Source organism: Coloeus monedula (genome assembly GCF_965178545.1).
Source record: "Coloeus monedula genome assembly, chromosome: 6".
NCBI lineage: Eukaryota > Metazoa > Chordata > Aves > Passeriformes > Corvidae > Coloeus > Coloeus monedula.
Genome location: NC_138786.1, coordinates 53,949,929 through 53,969,049, shown reverse-complemented (window position 1 = coordinate 53,969,049; position 19,121 = coordinate 53,949,929). Strand labels below are relative to the sequence as shown.

General features: G+C 40.3%; 1 protein-coding gene across 1 annotated transcript in view; it reads right to left on the bottom strand.

The window, feature by feature from the left end:
- PPP2R5C (protein phosphatase 2 regulatory subunit B'gamma) overlaps positions 1-14,892 on the bottom strand; it is a 79,868-nt gene extending 64,976 nt beyond the window's left edge. Inside the window, exons 1-2 of the mRNA XM_082283577.1 lie at positions 14,782-14,892; positions 13,150-13,215 (exon numbers count right to left, since the gene is read on the bottom strand). Coding sequence (XP_082139703.1) covers positions 13,150-13,215; positions 14,782-14,808 — 93 coding nt within the window. The 5' untranslated portion in view covers positions 14,809-14,892. The remainder of the gene's footprint in view (positions 1-13,149; positions 13,216-14,781) is intronic.
- Positions 14,893-19,121: the final 4,229 nt, after the last annotated feature.

The window sequence follows — 19,121 nt, the reverse complement described above, 5'->3', positions numbered from 1 at the left end:
TCAAATTAACAGGTGCTCTCAACTCATGTGTCTGCACACATGCACAGACTACAGTACCCTAAGGTAGCACACACCTCAGGGAAGCAAGTATTTGAAATTGCAGAAAAATTCCAAGATAGCCAAAAGTGGTTATTTAAGAGGATGGGTAACATTTCTAATCAGAAATGTTGAAAGAAAGCATTTTTTGTTGCTATGGCAACTTCCCATCTAGAAGTGATGACTCCAGAGTAATTCTAGCTCTGAATCACTGGACCATTTATCCAACAGATTTTCTCCTCCTTCCTACCATCAAGCACGATCACCCCTGTTTTCAGTCATGATCCAGTCAGCCAGCACATACCAGAAAGCTGACAGAATAAGTTCTAAAACATTATTTCAGTGTCACACAGCCATGCCCAATGACCTCTGCAAGTGGCACTGTGGTGCTACCACAAAAGAGCTGGCCTCCAGAGCTTGCAGACAACATTGGATAGAAGGGCACCTGGAGAAAGTGAGTTAACTTAAGTCACAAAGCTCAGCAATTTTAACTACATCTCTTTAAAAAAGGCAAACAAATTCAGACTAACAATTCTGTGTATCCATCTGCTAAAGATTTCAAGGTAACACACTTTCTATGAAAGTACAGTGTTTGTTAGTTCATATCGAAGAGCCAAGCTCAGTTTTTTCCTCCCAGGAACAAACCAAACTACCACAGACACCACAGCTCCCAAGAGTAAGTGATGGACATTCTGCTACATCAGTGACCAGTTCAATGTACTCGACACCAGAACAGTCAAACTACAGATACCTTTTTATCGGTTCTCTTCCTATGACTAGAATAATACCTATTCTTCCCCTTGTTCTGACAAATGGCTCTCTCCTACCCAAATATTTATAGAGATAGGCACATTCAATTCCAGAAGTGCTGATAAATATCTAAAAAAGTGCACAAACTGCTCTGAAAAATGTCACACTGAGAACGGGTTTCTTCAAATCGTAATTAAAACACAACCCTCTGGTTTTCTGATCCATTTATTTCTGAAAAGCTAGAGCTTTACATATTTCAATGAACATTAAGACAATCATCTAAAGTGTGATTTCAACTTTAAAATTCTAATTTTAACAATTGAAAGTATACAGTTTATGTTCCTCAGTGCTCTTGACTAAGCTTAAAATTAATTCAAGAGAGTGAAAGGTGAGGAGGAGAGAAGGTTTCTTGCCAGTCACAACACTTCAAGGTAGATAGTCCTTGCATCCCTTCATCCCTTGAGTCCTGCGTCAAGCAGGATCTGGTACCTTCCTTCTCTTAACATCACGCTTTTGAGGAAAGTTGGATCTTTACCCCCTCTGGCATTACACAGGCAGGTATAGATTAGAACACAACACTACATTTTCAGCCAGGGAAAGAAAGATATGAGTAGACCAAGCACATCTACAGCTACAGCCGATTTTTCTTTTAGAAACTTGTCTATTTACAGCAGGTGAACCTTTCACTGCCTATTCATCCTTTGCCTTGCTGCCAGCGTCCTAAGCTTGGCCAGGATATTCAGGCTTTGATATAAAGTTAAAAGAGTGAGTCTTACTATTGTAGTAGCTTAACAGCTTTAACAGTGTTTAACAGTAGCTTTAACAGTGTTCAAATCAAACTAATCATCATCAAGCATCCCACAAGGCAGCTTTTACTTTTGGACAACTAACACATAAGAGAGAGCATAGTGGGACCTGGAAGGAGGATCCACTCTGCATCCCATGTACATTAGTAAGTCTTTCAGAAGACCCTATTCCTCCCATTCTGACAGTCTCCCAAAAATTCAAGCTACCTTGATAAACAAGGGCAACCAGAAGAACTCTGTCTGACCTTACCTTTCAAAGCACACTCACTAGTAACTGAATTAGACCAAAGGACACAAAGCCTTCTGATCCACAAAATCAAAAGCCAAACCAAACCAAGCCTAAAGTGGTGTCAACTCTATAATGATGCAGCAAACTTGAATGCTGCTTTCTAAGATAAACTGATCAGAGTAAGGTGAGGATTTGAAAATGACAGTAAAATCACCTTGATGTATCTGTCATTAAAAGATTTAAAAAACTGGATGGCTTACTAGTGACAAAAATCAGATCTCCTAAGCACAAGGCAATGGAGATTCTCTGCCTGAAGAAACACTGTGCTGGGCAGCACCCTATATGGTGTTTCTTGACACACATCAGTCTAACTCTAACCTGCAAATTTCTGCCTTCTAATAAGTATCACCACTGAATTCAAGTTTATATCAGTATGCACACCATTTCATGATGGCAGCAGCAAAACCTTGAGAAAAAACTCTGAACTATGAAATCTGGATAGGTGAACCCTGTACCAATTCACACATGACTAAGGTTCCCCGTGAAAGACAAGTACACAGAGCAAAAATCACAGAACACTTTAAAAGAATCATCAGTCTGAATATGAAACAGAGGGAAATACTTATTTTAATGCAGGATTAATCCCTTCCCTCTTTTCCTTTTGGTATAGTAAGTAGCCTCCATGGACTTATTTTTCAGTAAGATGAGCAGAAGTCTGATCTACAGCACCCAGAAGAGCTTGTTTCTTGCCAAGGCAGCCTCAGAATGCTATGAAAGCACTTTGGATTACATCTAAAACATACTTACAATGAAATTGAAATACAGGTTACTGAAACTAAACAAAGATCATCACAAAACATGAAAGGGACATTAACAACTTGATTTTCAAAACTGTATGAGGGCCCAGTATGTAACCAAAAAAATCTGGCTAACAGGTTAAGGCTTTTTACATAATCAATGTAATTAGGTTGAGAAACTGAATTTATTATAGTCTCTTGAGATGAGAGCTGAAATCAAAGATCAAGGAGTCAAAATGGGTGGAGAGCAGTTAAAGAGCCTTCCATGTAATATTTTCCCCTCTGCAGTAACTTCAAAGTAGCATGAAAATCTCTGAACACTCCAGGAATCTTGAATACTACCACAGAGCTCTCTCCTTTCCAGATCTTCATTTACTGGTTTGGTGGTGGGAACAAGGACAGATTGTCTCTGGCATACGGCCCAGCTGCCATCAACCTGGTAAATATATCCACACCATACCTGCAAGAAGTGGGCTGGTGATGTGACATTAGCAGCTGGGACCAAGGCAAGTTATTCAAGACAACACACTACCAGGAGAGCAGTATTCGTCAGCTGATTTCAATTCAGCAGCAATTCAGCATGCCTTCCAAGTGGATAACAACAGAATAAACTCTTTTTATTTATTAAAGATAAGGCCTGACAGAGCTATCCAGACAGTCTGCAGTAATTTTAGTTCATGCAAGTAGTACCCAATCGCTGGCAAGCAGTTTATTATGGAGCAAGTAGCTATGATTTTTAACATCAATATTTTCAATCTACATAGAGACTCAGTAGATAAAGCTTGATATGGAATCCACTGGATACACAAAAGGAAGCACTGATCCATGAACAACACAGTTAAAAACAGCAGGGAAACAACATGTTTGCTGGGTACCATTTTGGACAGCAGACGTTTCTGAAGTTCTTTGTTGAAGATTTTTGCTACTATGCCATTATTGTTCACTAGTTTTACTACCACAAGCCAGTTTGGACAAACAACTTACGGAAGAGTCTCTGGAGAGGCATCTTATGGTGCTGAAGGCTTTGGGCAGTTTCACACAGATGGCCATTTAGATGTCTATTGTTTTTCCTCAACAAAATCATTTGCCAGAATGATATCTGGATTAGCTGCTAGAATGATCTTTGCAGCTGCCTTTCTAGCAAATATGCTTATTACTGTTAAAGAGTCTCAGTAATAGAGATTACTATCCAGTGTATCTCAGCATAACTTACTATGTTTTTATTATAGCAAGAGCTGCATCCTAAAGCTTTGAGGATCCATGCTGTTATAATGATAAGCAAAAAGGCAAAGTTTATATATTTTAGCACTCATGGATTTATGTTGTAGTAGTTGTTTAACAACCACGATTTTGCATTTACATGCAGCAGTGCTACTGCTGGCTATTCTCAACGTCTAACTATGGAGTTCCATTAGTGTTTTGCCAGAGATAGCATGGAGTCTGTTGAATTGCATCAGTGACTGGGATGTTTCCTACAAGCAGTGAAGGCCATCTGGCCCTCTTTGCTGTGGAGGGGTACCCACAACAAACTTTACAGTCACAAATCACTTTAGAAGACTGATCCACAAGTTGCTGAACCTCTTCCGTCTTTCTTGCTGCTGTTTATTTTTCACAACACAAAGCATTGCTTGTATTTCCTGTTGCTTACAGACAAGGCTCAAATTTTATCTTCTAAAGAACTGTATCATCACAGCTTTGTGTAACAGACTTGCAACACACCAAACTAATCTCATGTGCCAGCTCAGCGTGCTGCATCCTTGACATTAATACACTATAATTTTACATTCACAATTAAATATCAGTAGTATAAGGCTTGTTTTCCATTTGCTTCTTGTAAACTTAATTTTGCTTTAACTAGTTTACTCCAGGAACAAGCTGCTATTTGATTCCTTTCAGTCAGAGCTCAGAGCTGCAGCCCGGGGTTGTGGAATACTGGCAAAGATGAAGAGGATGCCCAGGCTCAGACTTTAAGTGGATTCATGCAGCTTTGTGTTTGCTGAAACACCACCATCAGTAAGCACCCGGTACTTCACAAAAGCAGCAAAGCAACACTTATTTCCTAACGTATCTTCTATCACAAAACTTCAAAGCACCAGATGCCCTTAGGAAAAAAAAATTGCTACCTGCAATGACCAGCTAGCTGATTAAGTAAGATTTAAACTAGATAATGTCCTAAGGATTATTTTAAAACATCTCTATAAATATAAGGATAAAGAATCTGCATAAAAGATGGCCTAGTTTAAATTACTTAATTAACTCCTATACTGTACTGTAGATTTTAATTATATACAGCCACTGATGAGCTAAGGCAACTGCACATGTGGCTTTACCGCTGAGGTCTGTATTTTTGTGCTCCCTGATCTATTCATAGAAGCTTCTCACCTCACACACTCATATTGAAATCTTTTTTTACTTCACCTCCTGCCCACCAATTTGGTGTTTGTACTGGATGCTATTTGAGAGAGTTATAGTCCATGATAAATAATCTGGTCTAGTGGAAGGTGTCCCTCCTCATGGCAGGTGGGTTGGAACTGGATGATCTTATGGGTCTCTTCCAACCCAGACCATTCTATGATTCTATGAATAATAACCTTAACTGCTTCTACAGAACTGTTACACCAAATCATTTCATCTTTGGCTCTTATCATGCTTTTATTTTACATGTCACTGGAGAAGCTCACTTCTAAGTATTTCAGACTGCTAAACTGAGAAGTGATGAGGAAGTATATAAAAGTCACTATAAATGTGCAGCAAATTATAATATTTGGCAGTCATCTTTTAAGAAGCGTATTTAGGAATAGGCCAGGATTTTTTTCCTAGCTTTTGGCTGGTTGGTTTTTGTAAATGGCCCTCTAAGCCCGTTGCAGGGGAACTACACAAAAACAAAAAACCCCAAAGCCTACCATCCCACTTCCAGAATTACAAATTTATTCTGGTTTCAAATGAAATTGAGGGGGGGAAAAAATGCATACAAGGTATGTTTTTCAAGTCTGTGAATATGGGTAGATTCAACAGCTACCTATTTTTTCTTAGTATTTGTATTCTCCAAGAGATACCTACATTAGTAATTCGGTATTACACGTGTTAATGGATATCTGATATCTGAGTACTCTCTAAGTGGCAGGCCTTAACTCTTACAAAAAAAAATAAAAGAAGCAATTTGAAACAAAGGATGAAAAGGATATTTTAAGTTTAGAAAATGCTGGTATCCATTTTTGAAAGGCACTTTGCTCCTTTTGATCAGAACAGCCTTTACCTTCATTGCTGTGCTGCTTCAGGAAGGATTCAGAGAGCTTAAAAACATGATTAAGAAGCAGAGGATAGCAAGTACTAAACCAAACCACACACAGTTCTCACACCTCGCAGTATGTTACACAAGTAGTTGTCAGCCTTGTGTAAGAAGGGCATAAGATCCTGTTTTCAGAAGCATCCCATTTTAGGTAATAAAATACTTGTATAAACAGTGTTTGGTACACTTTAATAATTCCATTAGTTTCAAAAGCATAATATTAAAGTTACATAACAAACACCGTTAAGGTAACTCTTCCACTATTCAGTATTAAGGTGCCTTTGCTTGGACCACAGAAGGAAATTCCCATTCCCAAAACAAAAAAGCCAAGATGTCAATAAAAACTGGAAATAGGAAAATTACAGAAGTTAAAGACAAACCAAAAGTTGCGTAGATGCTCTGAGTAACACATATGGCATCTCTCTACTCATCAAATAGTCCCTCATTTAGTACTAGGAGTGTATACATGTTAAATATTTTTTAAAGGTTATATCAAGCCACTAAAATAATCTCTCCAGGAAAGAAAATCAGAACTGCAAGCCATGATCAAAAATTAGTTTCAAATTAATTTTTTAAAGAAGTTGGCACACCAGTTTAAAACCAAACAAACCCACTCCAAAGCCCACAGACTTTATTTTGTATCAGTTATAACTGATTCAAGCGAAAATCCATCCCAACTTCATACAGAGTTTTGGTTTAAAATCCTGTTTTGCTAATGTTACAAGTAAAATCCCAAACTAATAGCCCTAGAAAGCTACATAATGGGTCTAATGCTGTCTATTTATAGTCCTTCCATGGTTCAAACTTGAGAGGACAAGTTGTTTGAAATTTAATTTCATAATATATCTCTTCTTCCAAATGCAAGACCACCAGTTTTAAGATCACCTCCATCTACTACTGCATGGGACTAGCTCATGAAAGCACTGGCTACTCTGCCTGTCCGGCTGGGGCACACAGCTGAGCACATACTGAAGAGAAGAGCCAGGGCCCAGCCAGGGTTGTTATGTGATGAAGATGCCTACCACTGCTAAATGTATCTCTTTGTAAAGGACACCAGCTTCTATGAAGAACATGTAAAGAACAATCTTACATCTCAAAGATGATGAATGCAATGTATCCAAAAATGCAGTGCTACTGAGTTACAGAGACTGCCCAACTGGTGTGAGGTTGACACACCTAAGGATGGGATGCCATCCAGAGGGGCCTGAACAAGCTTGAGAAATGGGCCCACGTGAATCTCATGTGGTTTAACAAGACCAAGGGCTGGTGCTGCACCAGGGTCCAGACAACTCTGGTACCAATCCAGGCTGGGGATGAACAGATGTAGAGCAGCCCTGCCAAGAAGGACTTGGAGGTGCTGCTGGATGAGAGGCTGGACATCACCCAGCAATCTGCACTCACAGCCCAGAAACCACCACCATCCTGGGCTGCATCCAAAGCACCGTGGGCAGCAGGGCAGGGAGGGGATTCTGTCCCTCTGCTCTGCTCTGGTGAGACCCCACCCAGAACACTGCATCCAGCTGTGGAGTCCTCAGCACAGAAAGGACATGGACCTGTTGGAGCAAGTCCAGAGGAGCGCCACAAAGATGATTAGAGAGATGGAGCACCTCTGCTATGAAAAAAGACTGAGAGGATTGCGTTTGTTCAACCTGGAGAAGAAAAGGCTTTGGGGTGACCTAACTGAAGCCTTCTAGTACCTAAAGGGTGCCTACAAGAAAGATGCAGAAATTTTTTACAAGCGCATGTAGGGAGAGAACAAGGGGGAATGGCTTTAAACAGAGAGTAGGTTTAGATTAAATATCAGGAAGAAATTCTTTACTGTGAGAGTGGTAAAGCACTGAAACAGTTTGCCCTGAGAAGTTGTGGATGCTCCGTCCCTGGAAGTGTTCAAGGCCAGGCTGGATGGAGTTCTGAGCAGCCTGGTCTAGTGGAAGGCGTTCTTGCCCATGGCAGAAGAATTGGGAGTAGATGGTCTTTAAGATCCCTTCCAACCCAAATTGTTCTGTGATTCTACAACTGAACAACAATAATGGAAAAGACCTAAATGATGGATGCTTTATATAAATGAATAAATACATATCTGTGACAAGAAGGTATTTCCAGAAATTATTTAGGAGTAGTCTTAATACATGTTAACAAGGAGGAGAAAACCCCAGAACTTTCTCCCCTCCCCCATCCCCACACCTCAACCTCCTCTGCTATGGTGCCTAAATGAACTGCCAAATTAGTACTTACTTGTGCCAAGACTTTCAAGTATAACTTTAAAAAATTCTGAAGTAGAAAATTCTATTCTTAAACTGGACACTGTGTAACAGTCCCTGTGCACCATCTTCAAGATCAGGTATGTTTGTTTCTCAGGGTAAATAGCACCACAATGAAAATCACAAACAGTAAACATGAGAAAAATAAACAAGAGATATAGAAAATATCCAGTCAACTTTCTAAATAACTTCTGCTGGTGATCACAGAAACCTGTCAACACAAAATGATGCTGGATTTATTGCTTTTGTCTGTTCTTTGCTTTCCTTTAAAGGTTAGGATACTTCTGCATACAATCTCAGCTAAAAAAGCCGCGCAAACCCATCAACACTGCTCCTACTACACATTCCTTTTGTAATTTCCTACTTTTAATGGAAGTGACAATCATATCTGTTCATATAATCAGGAATCAGTAAAAGTAGTAGTAAGAATACCAACCATCTTTTACCACCATGTGCGGGCCAATATAGGAAAGGTGATCATGGAAAACTGGATAGCCACCTCTTCAGGTTCTTTCAGAGGGATGAAAATCCTTACTTCTGCTGAAGTGTTTTGAAGATGGCCCATTAAACAGAGACTTCTGTAATTTTTCAGCAATTCCATTTACTGATGTATCCAAAAATGCTGAGTAGCTTAAGTAACTAAATTAAAAAGGCCTCAAAAAGCACAGAAGAAAAACTTCTAAGAACAAAACCTTACAAAATTTCTGCACTGGAAGCCATTACCAGTAATAAACCTACTGAAAAGTGACGGCTGTGAGACAGTGGCAGGATAGAAGTATGGATCAGCACTTAAAAGATTTTAAATTCTTCTTAAAATTGGTTTCAGCAGTGATTGTAGTCCAACATCAGCAACGCATGCTGTCAATAAATCCATTTCTTGCATAGCAAGAAAAATGGCTAATACAATTTACATTTTATTACATTTTGATTTGTATCTATTAAAAAGAAAAAAAAAAAAAAACAACACATCAAAATACCTTTAAAGCAGAAAGAACCAACCAGGACAACATGTGGAATCAAGAAGATAATACACAAACACACACATGCTCCTTAAAACCACATTAGTCTTCCGTTTGCTTTTCTGCATGGCAGAAGGATGAGTTATAATTTCTGTTCTCATTTGCTGATAGTCATCAAGCCAATACTTTCTCAAACAACGAAAATAGTCTCTGCTTCCTACAGACCACTCAGATCTGGACTGAAAATTAATACAAATTAAATTTAAAAGTTTCATGCCATCTTAGGCCAGTCCAGCTAGACCTAGAAGCAGTTATCACTCCCAGTCACCCAGTTTTATACCAGACTATTGTCTTGTATGAAAGGCTACCAGCTACTTCTGACCCTTCCATCCCCCAGGTGAACCACAGTAGTCAATTAATTGTCCTGGACTCTTACAGTGACAGGTGAAAAGAGCAAGTTTTAGCACGTACTCTCCCACAGACAAAAAAAGTCAGAAATAAAGCACATATAGGGTTAAAATTTTAACTTCCTTCCCCTGTGGTAGTATTTGAAAACCACTGCTAAAGTACTGCACTTGAATTATTTTAGATTAGGTTTTTCTAGAGATAGAAAAAGGTCATGTTTTCCAACAGTCATTAACTATTACCAGGTCACCTTTTCTAAAAAAATTAGCTTGTCCATAAATTACCACTGCCTTAACTCAAAAGGAGACCTCTACACCCCTGTGACAAAACAGAACTCTTCAACAAAGCTTATCCAGGAGACAAATAACTTCTTCAAAAGCCAGTTAGATCACAGGGTATATGTCCACAAGTTACCATGTGTTGGAATAGCCAATCACCACATCCAAGGGATTTAATTTTCCTTATTAGTTTTTGGTGCAAGTATAGTTTTTGGGCACTGTTAAACAAAGGCCCCAAGAATTTACCAGAGTAGAGACATTACTCCCGTAGAGAGGAAAACCAATACACAACAGATTACGTCTTTGTTTACAACCTGACAACACTAATATGCTAGACTAACTGCTGAAATAAGAGGTTATACTTCAAGGAAAAGATTCAACTGTTCTGGCAATTATTTAGTCTAATTCATTAACATTTACTAACAGGTTACAAACTAAGCTTAAATAGAAGCTTAATCATATTAGCTTTTGTTCATAAATGAACAACATGCACAACTGGAAACTGGAGTAATGGCAGTGGGTACAGAAGGATAAGGTACCCTTACCTCATACAGACTGTGCATTTCTGGTACCTCTGTCACAGAAAGGAGAACAGTAGATGGAAACAAGAGAAGGACAAAGTAATAGGACTCCTCCCACCTAGGGGTCATTAAGCACGGTTTTGGGGGAAAAAATATCTAAATAAAAAATATACATTAAAAAACCCCAACATAAAAATGTCAATTTCATAATTAATATTTTTAAAACAATTCTATACAACTTCCAGTTAAACAACTTTCTAAACCACATACTGGCTTAAAGAAAAGTATACCAGGATGGAAGACCATATATCCACATTTACTGTTTCTGATTCTCCCTCCTTGAGGATCAGCAGCTGACCACACAGCAAATAAGAAGAGAGGTCCATGGTACTTCACATGTAGCAAGGCTTTTTTAGTATTACATTGAGTAACCAAGCACAGTTAATGCAAGAACCATCAGCTTAAGTAATTTTCACCCTCTTTTAGCATGGGCATTCTGGACCTGGTATACCAGGAATCATTTCAATCCCTTTTCAAACTTGCTGTACAGCTTCCATCAACTGAAACCTCATTTCCCTGACTGCAAGACAGGAAAAACACGTGCTCATTTTTGTAAATATTAAGATCTGTTGTACTTTTTTATCTATAGAAGTTCAAGGCATCATGAATTTGTTAAGTGCTATAAAAGTGTCTATAAATAAAGTATTTGTGGGATGCTGCCGCTTGTGTTGTCCCTGTTCTTTGAACAGCAGACAGTTTCTAGTCTTTACAATCTGCCATTTGCATTAAATTAATTTGCATTAAATGCATATGCATTAAATGCATTTTGAGAAACAAAAAGCCGAATGAACCAGCATATTTCCAAACCTACTCATAGTCTAGAAGAAGATTTTTAAAAAGCCATGTTAAAACACGTGTAGGACATAAGACGACAACCATTTCTGAAGAGAAAGGAAACCTAGAAATGTATTAACAGTGTGCTCCAGAATATTTCTGTATTTACCAATCTTCACTATGTTAATAAACAGCCTCCTTTCTGCTCCTATAAGCACCAGCTAACATACAGCATGATTACAGCCAGCCACGTTAGAATGCAAAGTCTACATTACTGTTTGTGTGCAATTAGTCTACTAATTAAGATAATGAGTCAAGCACGGAGGTGTTCAAAATTATACAGAGACTAAATAATGCCCCCTGGGAACGACAACTGTACTATAGGTGCCAGTCCCATTCCCAGTTCCTTTCTCATTCTGCCCCTGCTCACACATGATCAAGTATCATAGACAAGTGAACAGTATTTTTCATTGGGAATTCTACCTGGATGGACAAAAGAAACAGTGAATGAACAGTAAAACATATTCTTCGATTGAGATTCACGTCTCTCACACTTCGAGTTTAAAACCCAAAAATCTAGATCTACAAACACAGAGAAATGACAAAGAAACCCACGTACACATTTTTGGCTAGCATACAAAGCTCTTCACCTACTATCTAGGGGAGCTTTACACTCGATCCTGAAGTACCAAGAGGGATAAGAAAGTAAGTCTTGGTCTCAGCAACTTGTCATTCAGAAGCTTGAGAAAATAAGTATTCAACAAATGTTCTGCAAAGATGGTGATAATGACAAGCCTTACAACTGCACAGGAGTTAAAATTATGGCCAAGTGACACTCTTTTCACTATCATAGCAATATAAAGACAGAACACATCACAATGAAGTACACCTATTTACACCACTATAAACATCTACACTGACATTTCCCATTTCGTTCTACAAGCTCCCCTAATAGCTAAGATCCCTTCTAGTAGCTAGGCTCCCTCCACCAAAACTCAGTCACTCCTACGGAAATTTGCCAAAATACTTTTACATGTAATTTACAAGTTTTAATGATCTTCATTTATGACACTAGCGTGAATCTCTCTGCACAACAGACAAATAAGAACTCATTGCAGTGCACATAATAAATAGTCCAACCCACCTATCCCTAACAGTCATTTCAGAGCAGGAAAGACGGTAAAGCTGGATGAGTATTTTGTTCTAAAACATTATCTTTCAGTATCAAGATGTGTTGTTTAGAGGCTGAAATACATAACTCTGCCGTGTACCATTTTACATTCAAGCTACTATGAACATTTTAAAGGAAATTTCAGGAAATCCACCTAAACAACGGATTTCCAAATGAAACAAAACTACTAATTTTGAATTTCTGGACTAATTTGGGAAAGGGAGTGAATAATTATTTAATCGACCCCTTTCAAGTTGCTGTGCCTTGCTGGTGGGCAAAACAGAGAGAAATGCAAAAGGAAAAAATCAACAGAATAATTAGTCAAAAATGGCACACTTATACCTACAAAAAGAAACCACAAAACACAACAGCTGGCAGCCTTTGATTAAGCCTAAGGTCTCCTGACAATAAACCAGGCTACTGACACTTAACTGACATGCCAGCATTGACAGTTTGAGAAAAGAGACCTCTGGGAATAACAGAGAATGCTAAAAACGACAATGAGCAACAAGAGAAGCCCAGAAACTCACAGTAAGACTAGAAAATAAGACAGATGTACATCTCATAACCAAAAAACGGAATAGATGAGTATTTAAAACTGTAGCAAGGAAACATCTATTTACTCTAAATAAAACTGACTTCCTTAAAAACCATTGTCTCTTATCTTGTCAAATACCAGGACACTAGTTCCACAACCATTTTCCTTCAAAACTACCTGTCATGTCAAAATTACAATGTAGAAAAACTTAAAACAGTTTTTAGAAGTTATTACAAATTAATATGAAAAATACCATGTTTTTTAGTAATATTTACCTCATGTTCTTGGTTATCTTGTCCATCTTTGCCACTTTTTCCACTCTTTACTGATTTTGCAGGTTCCTTCAAAAAAAAAAGTTTGCAGTCTCAGTTTTTTTTTTAAAAACAGAGATCTAGATAGATTTTCAAGCCAAGGAATCAGGCTTTTTTAGACACTCGCTAAAAGTAATAAAACTGATAGAATAAAAATGATACTATCTTACTGGAAGATGATAATATTGACCTATCAGTCTGTACAAGGCCACTTTAAACATTTTTTATCTGTAGAAAGACTTTGGAATTTTATTTATGCCTCAAAATTCACCTATAAAGATAAGCTTTCACATACATACGCAGGCAGGGACAAAGAATGCAAGTGATCTGAACTATGTCTAAGAAATTACTTAGTTTTACTACCTTGCTGTTTTTGGTTTTTTGGTTCACAAATATTTATATTTAGGCTGGCTTTGAAACTAGCACCAGTATAGTACACGTTTTACACTTTATTATTCTGCCTGTTCTAGGGGCTAAAAAGTTTCGTATTAGAAGTAGGCCGACAATTCAATTTTCTCCCTCACAGAACTGCACTTATCTTGAATCCTTCACCCATTTCTGAGATTTGTTACTCTCAAAAAAGTGACGAAAAGTTTCAATGTTTTTAACATCAAAAGTGCCAAGGATACTGGGAAAATGCTAAAGCAAACAAACCCCACAAACCACAACACCCCACCTCCCTACATCTAATTTTAAAATGACGTTGACAAACTAAAAGCCAAACAGAAGCAGTCGAGGGGGACAGCAGCTGGTTGAGGCAGACAGCACACTTCACTGTCTCTGACTTCCACTCATATGGCTAATTACCTATCACACAAAATAAAGTGCAATCCAGCTAACTTCCTGCCGGATTTACAAGTTTTTTGCGATCATTACTTGTGCAAGTCCCTTTCGTAGCCACCAGACAAATCACTCCCTGGAGCCTGAGGCAAAGCGGGACCAAAGCTAGGTTCATTTCTATTGTCAGGAAAAGGAGCTGAAAGACTCCGAGGAGCGATTAGTGCTCCTTGAATACTTATGGAGATCCCCCAAGCGCAACTCCCACTGCAGCCAGAGCTACGCAGCAGCGAAACTTCCAGGACGGGGCCCGGGCAAGTAGCCGTGGAGACGGACCCCCCCCACCTTGCCGTAGAAATTACCCCTTCCCCCTCCCCAACATCCCTGGGCCAGCCCTGAGCAAGACCCCCTCCTCCCCGCTCCGCCTCAGCCAGCCCCGGCTGAGGACACGTTTTCCATCCCCTCCCTCCAGCACTCCCCCGCACGCCAAACCCACGGCCGTCCTCCACCAGCTCCCTCCCTCCGACGGCCGCCGGCGAGACGATACCAGGACCCCGCCTCGGCACCCCCGGACTAGGCCCCGCCGGGAGCTGCCCCATCCCCGGCACCCGCGGAAAGGCGGAGGCCGACACACAACAGTGAGGGAGGGAGCTACCCCTCACCCGGGGCTGCCCCTCGCGCGGCTCTCCCAGCGCCGGGGAATGGGCGCCGGGCTGCGCTCGCCGCTGCCGCCCCCCACCCCAGGCCCCTCCTCCCCGCGGGGCCTGCACCCTACGGCCTCCCCGCGGGGCTCGGCCTCCCCCGATCCTCCCGACTCACTTTCTCCTTCTTGTTTTTATTCGGCATGGCCGCGGAGGCGCAGCCCCCGCCGGCCCCGCTTCGCTCCGCGCCGCGCCCGCCCCGCGCTGCCGCTCCCCCGCTCCGCGGCGGCCTCGGCGCCCCCCCCCTTCCTCCCCCGCCCGCGGGGAGCGGACCCTGCCCGCCCATTGGCTGCGCGTCACGTGGGCCAAGGCTCGCGGCGCGTCACCGCGCGGGCGGGGCTGGCGGCGCCCCCGCCCCTCAGCGGCTCCTCCGTCGGCTCCGGGGCTCTCCTGGCGAGTCCGGCGCTCTCCCGGTGGGGTTGGAAGTCTTCAGATGCGCCTGGGGCTCACCCGGCGCCTTCCCGCTCCTCCGAGGCTCCGGCCACGCCTCAGGATGACCCTGCAGGCTGAGCGGGGGTAGCAGGGAGGGCTGAGTGTCCTCAGGGCCCCGAGGCTCCGGCAGGCTCTTTCTCAGCTGGTGGCAGCCCGTGGGAGGCGAGGAGTCCCTGTACCCTCTCCCTCAGCCGCTCTTAAGCGAGGGGCGCGGGCTCCGGCCGTGGGCGTCCGGGCGCCCGTCATTGGGGAGCGGAAACGTTAAGGGAAAGAAAAAAAAAAAAAAAAAGATAAAGCAATGTAGGGCATGCCTGAAATTCGCTGGCCCTCTCGTAGAAATCCAGTGTGTCCATCATCATTTTGAGGTCTTCAATATGCGCTTGCAGTATGTGGATGAGGAAGGTGAGCTTTGCGAAGTTGCAGCCTGGTTTTGTAACGATATCTTGGTTGCCTTTAAAAGCCTGAGTGCAGTTGTGTACGTTTTCATTATGCCCACCGGTACCAGAGACAATATTTTCCAAACAAATTGCTTTTTAATCTCCCAAAACCAGAATGCAAAAATTAGGACAATTTTAGACAAAAGAAGAAATGTGCAAATACTCCATCTGGAAAATTTACAAACTGAATTTCTCACATGGTCAGATTAAGCCACAAATTACTGTTAGCTGAGGAAAAAGTGCAGCGGACATTAGCACTCATAATAGCATCAAGACATAAAGGAGTTTAAATTTAGATTGGACATACTTGTTAAATTCTAATTGTGTTGTAGTGCTATAGGATAGAAAAATTACAACTTAATAAATACAGCGTAAAAGTGAAATTTACCTCATTCCTTACCTAGCCTGTGAGTATCAAATCTAGCATGAGCAAGCAGGTATGCTCTTGTTTTTATGAAATGGGATTCTAATAAACACTTGTGTCTGATGGGATACTATCTAATGTTAGATGCTTGTATCCATTATATTTGAACACTACTTTTGCTGTGGTGAAAAGGACAAAGAAACTTTCCCTTTTCCAGGCACTGCAAAGAAATTTACTGACTGTGGAGAGCTATTCCTCTTACTTCAGCCCCCTTCCCTTCCTATTTCTTAAGTGCTAGGAAACAAATTATGTCTGTCTCTTATCCTTTCTCTCATCTTCTCTGGTTTGAGAGCTTGAGGTGCAGTTACCACTATTGTGCTTCTGCTGAGAGCTGATCATGAATGAGTTGCTACTAATAATAACATGGATTTTGGACATACTAAGAGACAGCAAAGGAAAGAAATCTACCTCCATGTGTAGTCCGGAGTTCGATCAGTATGTGAAAGGGTTTGTATAGCTAAGGATAAACTCAAGAGCTTCCACTTCTTTGTTAAGTTTCAGTTTTGTAGAAGCGTAAAGCACTCTTAATTCCCAGCTATTGTGCTCCTGTCTCCCTCCCCTGCACTGATGCTGGTACTGTGAAGCTTAAACCTGTTTGTAGAATTTATCAGGTTGAAAACTGTCCTCCCAAAGTGATGTATTGGTTTGATTCTGGTTTGGAGTTTGTTGTTTTGGGGTTTTTTTGCCTTGAACTGGCACACCACCACCTGCTTCTGTAAACACTAGCATTGGCTGAAGGAAGGGGGTGGAAATATGTGGCGGGGGCGGGATGTGACCTCAGCAGCCTAGATTTAGATCAGTTTAAGCAGCTTAATGAGTTTCTCATTGGCTCTTGGCCTCTTTTGTGCTGCTAGTGCTCATAGTTTTTCCAAATAATGGAAAAATTCTGTCAGTTTCGTTCTTACCCAAGTACTTCTGAATAGGAGCAGCAAAAATTCTGTCCTTATTTTGCAGTTAGTTGGGAAACCTTGAATCAATATGTTGAACTGGATACAGGTTTAAAAGATGGCACTGACTCAGTTAACATTTATGAGGTTTTCTTTGTGACCACAGATGTAGAAACCCTTGTGAAAACTTGACTCCCCCTCACCTCACTTTTCTGCAGAGTCTAATTCACCAATAACACAAAGCAATTGTGTTTTTCAGGGCCTGCTCTATTATATGAAATAATCAGTGGGTGGAGGTGGTTTACAAGAAAAATAGTTCCATCTGTATGCTCTAGTGTCCTCATAAAACATGAGACTAAGATAAGTGACTTACATGATGAAATCTTACTTTTACTACAACAGTATGTCACTTTGGGCCTAATTATTCTGCTACAGAGTAGGAATAACTATGTAAATAAGGTGATGTAATTTGAGCATGAGTATGACTATATTAATATTTGCATTAACTTCTGAACATTTTATGCAAACTAGGTGTTTTCAAAAACTAGAACATTCACACTGATTAGGTTATCTCTATAATTAAAATGTCAAAAACTAATGTATGTAGCGTAGTCTGCAATTTGCATTTTTTACTGTACTGATCAAGTTCTCTAAATTTGCAAGAGTTAAATCACCAAATAATGTCAAGTATTGTGTAAAACACCTGGATAATATTTAATAGCTTGAAACTGGGCCAAGTGTCCTGTGTGAAAGGGGAGTATTTACACAGTTAGTTCTTTCCAGCTGTATTGGATATTCGCTTCTGTTTGATTGCTTTTCATTTGTTTTTGTTGCTTGTTTTTTAATCTCTTTACAGTGGTTGAGCAGTCATGCTCTGGCCTGAGTTTACTGAACAGATAACTGTCACTGTGATAGGGATAATATCTTCCATCCCCAGTTATATGACTTTATTGCTTCCCATGCACTCTCTCTGGTTTAATTGGGTGGTATGCCAGTTCAGCTTGTTAAAATGGCAGAAAACTAACTGAGCAGTGGCAACAGGAGACAATGAGACCTTTTGCGAGGAAGCTGTTAATTTGGCTCAGCTGAAACTATACAACTTGTGGACAAGGTTTTAGCAGCCAGTGAACTGTCACCATTATACATAATTGTCAAACATTGTCAGGCTGTTTCTCAAAACATCTCTTCATTGACTGATGCCGATTTTTGTTGTCTGGCGCATTGTGTCAGCTGTAAAGAGAGAAATGAAACCTGAAGCACCAATGGCAGTAAAGAGGCTAGAATAAATGGGTTGAAACAGAAACAGATTGTTTCTCATGCTTGTACAGGCCAAAATACTACTTCAGGTAACTTTCCTGGCAAGAACAGTGAAACTGCCAGATTATATATGAAGGAACTGAGGGAACAAACTATGTAATCAGCACCTGCAATAGATTCTGCTTCTTTGCAATCTAACATCAAAAGCTGCAAAACCAGTATACTCAACTTCACAAAAGAGCTTGAACATCTTTCGGGAACTTTGTCTACAAGTGTGGATTCATTCTGCTTACCCTGAATCGCATTAAATAATTCTTGTGCTGTTCTCAATCTAAATTGTAAGGCTTTAATTCTCCTCAATTATTTTAAAATCCATTAGTGTTGGATACCCTGCTGTCACAATCTGCAGCGTTGTAAAAGTTGCAAAACAATTTATTCACAGCTGTAAAAAAGTCGGACTCTTTTGAGGTAATTAGTAACAGGTCAAACTTGGAACTTCATGCTTGTAAACAACATGATATTTTAGCCCAATGTGTGACCACATAGTTACAAATGGCAATTATTGGCATCACTTAACACTGAACCAGAGATGCACATTCAGAATCATAATTAATCATATGTGTGTGTAATAGTGTCAGTATTGGATGCCTTCTATCTTTAATATTACTCTGTATTTTTGTAAAATTTGGACTAGTAAAAAGTGAAAAAATGTTCATGTATGATTAATTATGCTATCTGAATCTTAGCTTTAAGAATTTTCAGTGACTGTGGAACTATTACATTGAAATACAGATTTCTTTAAGTTTTGTCTGCTCTAAATCCTTTTCACTCTCTTCCTTGCCTCTGAGTTTAAAAAAAATTGCTAAGGCTTCCTTTGAATGTAGTGAATAATATTTTCAGTTATTTAAGCAATTATGGCATTATAGGAAATGCTTGCTAGGAGATTTTTCCCTTTTAAAAAAAATTCAGGACTCTCTTTTCTTCAGGTAAGTAGTGAAACTCCTGTTAACACTCTTTTCAG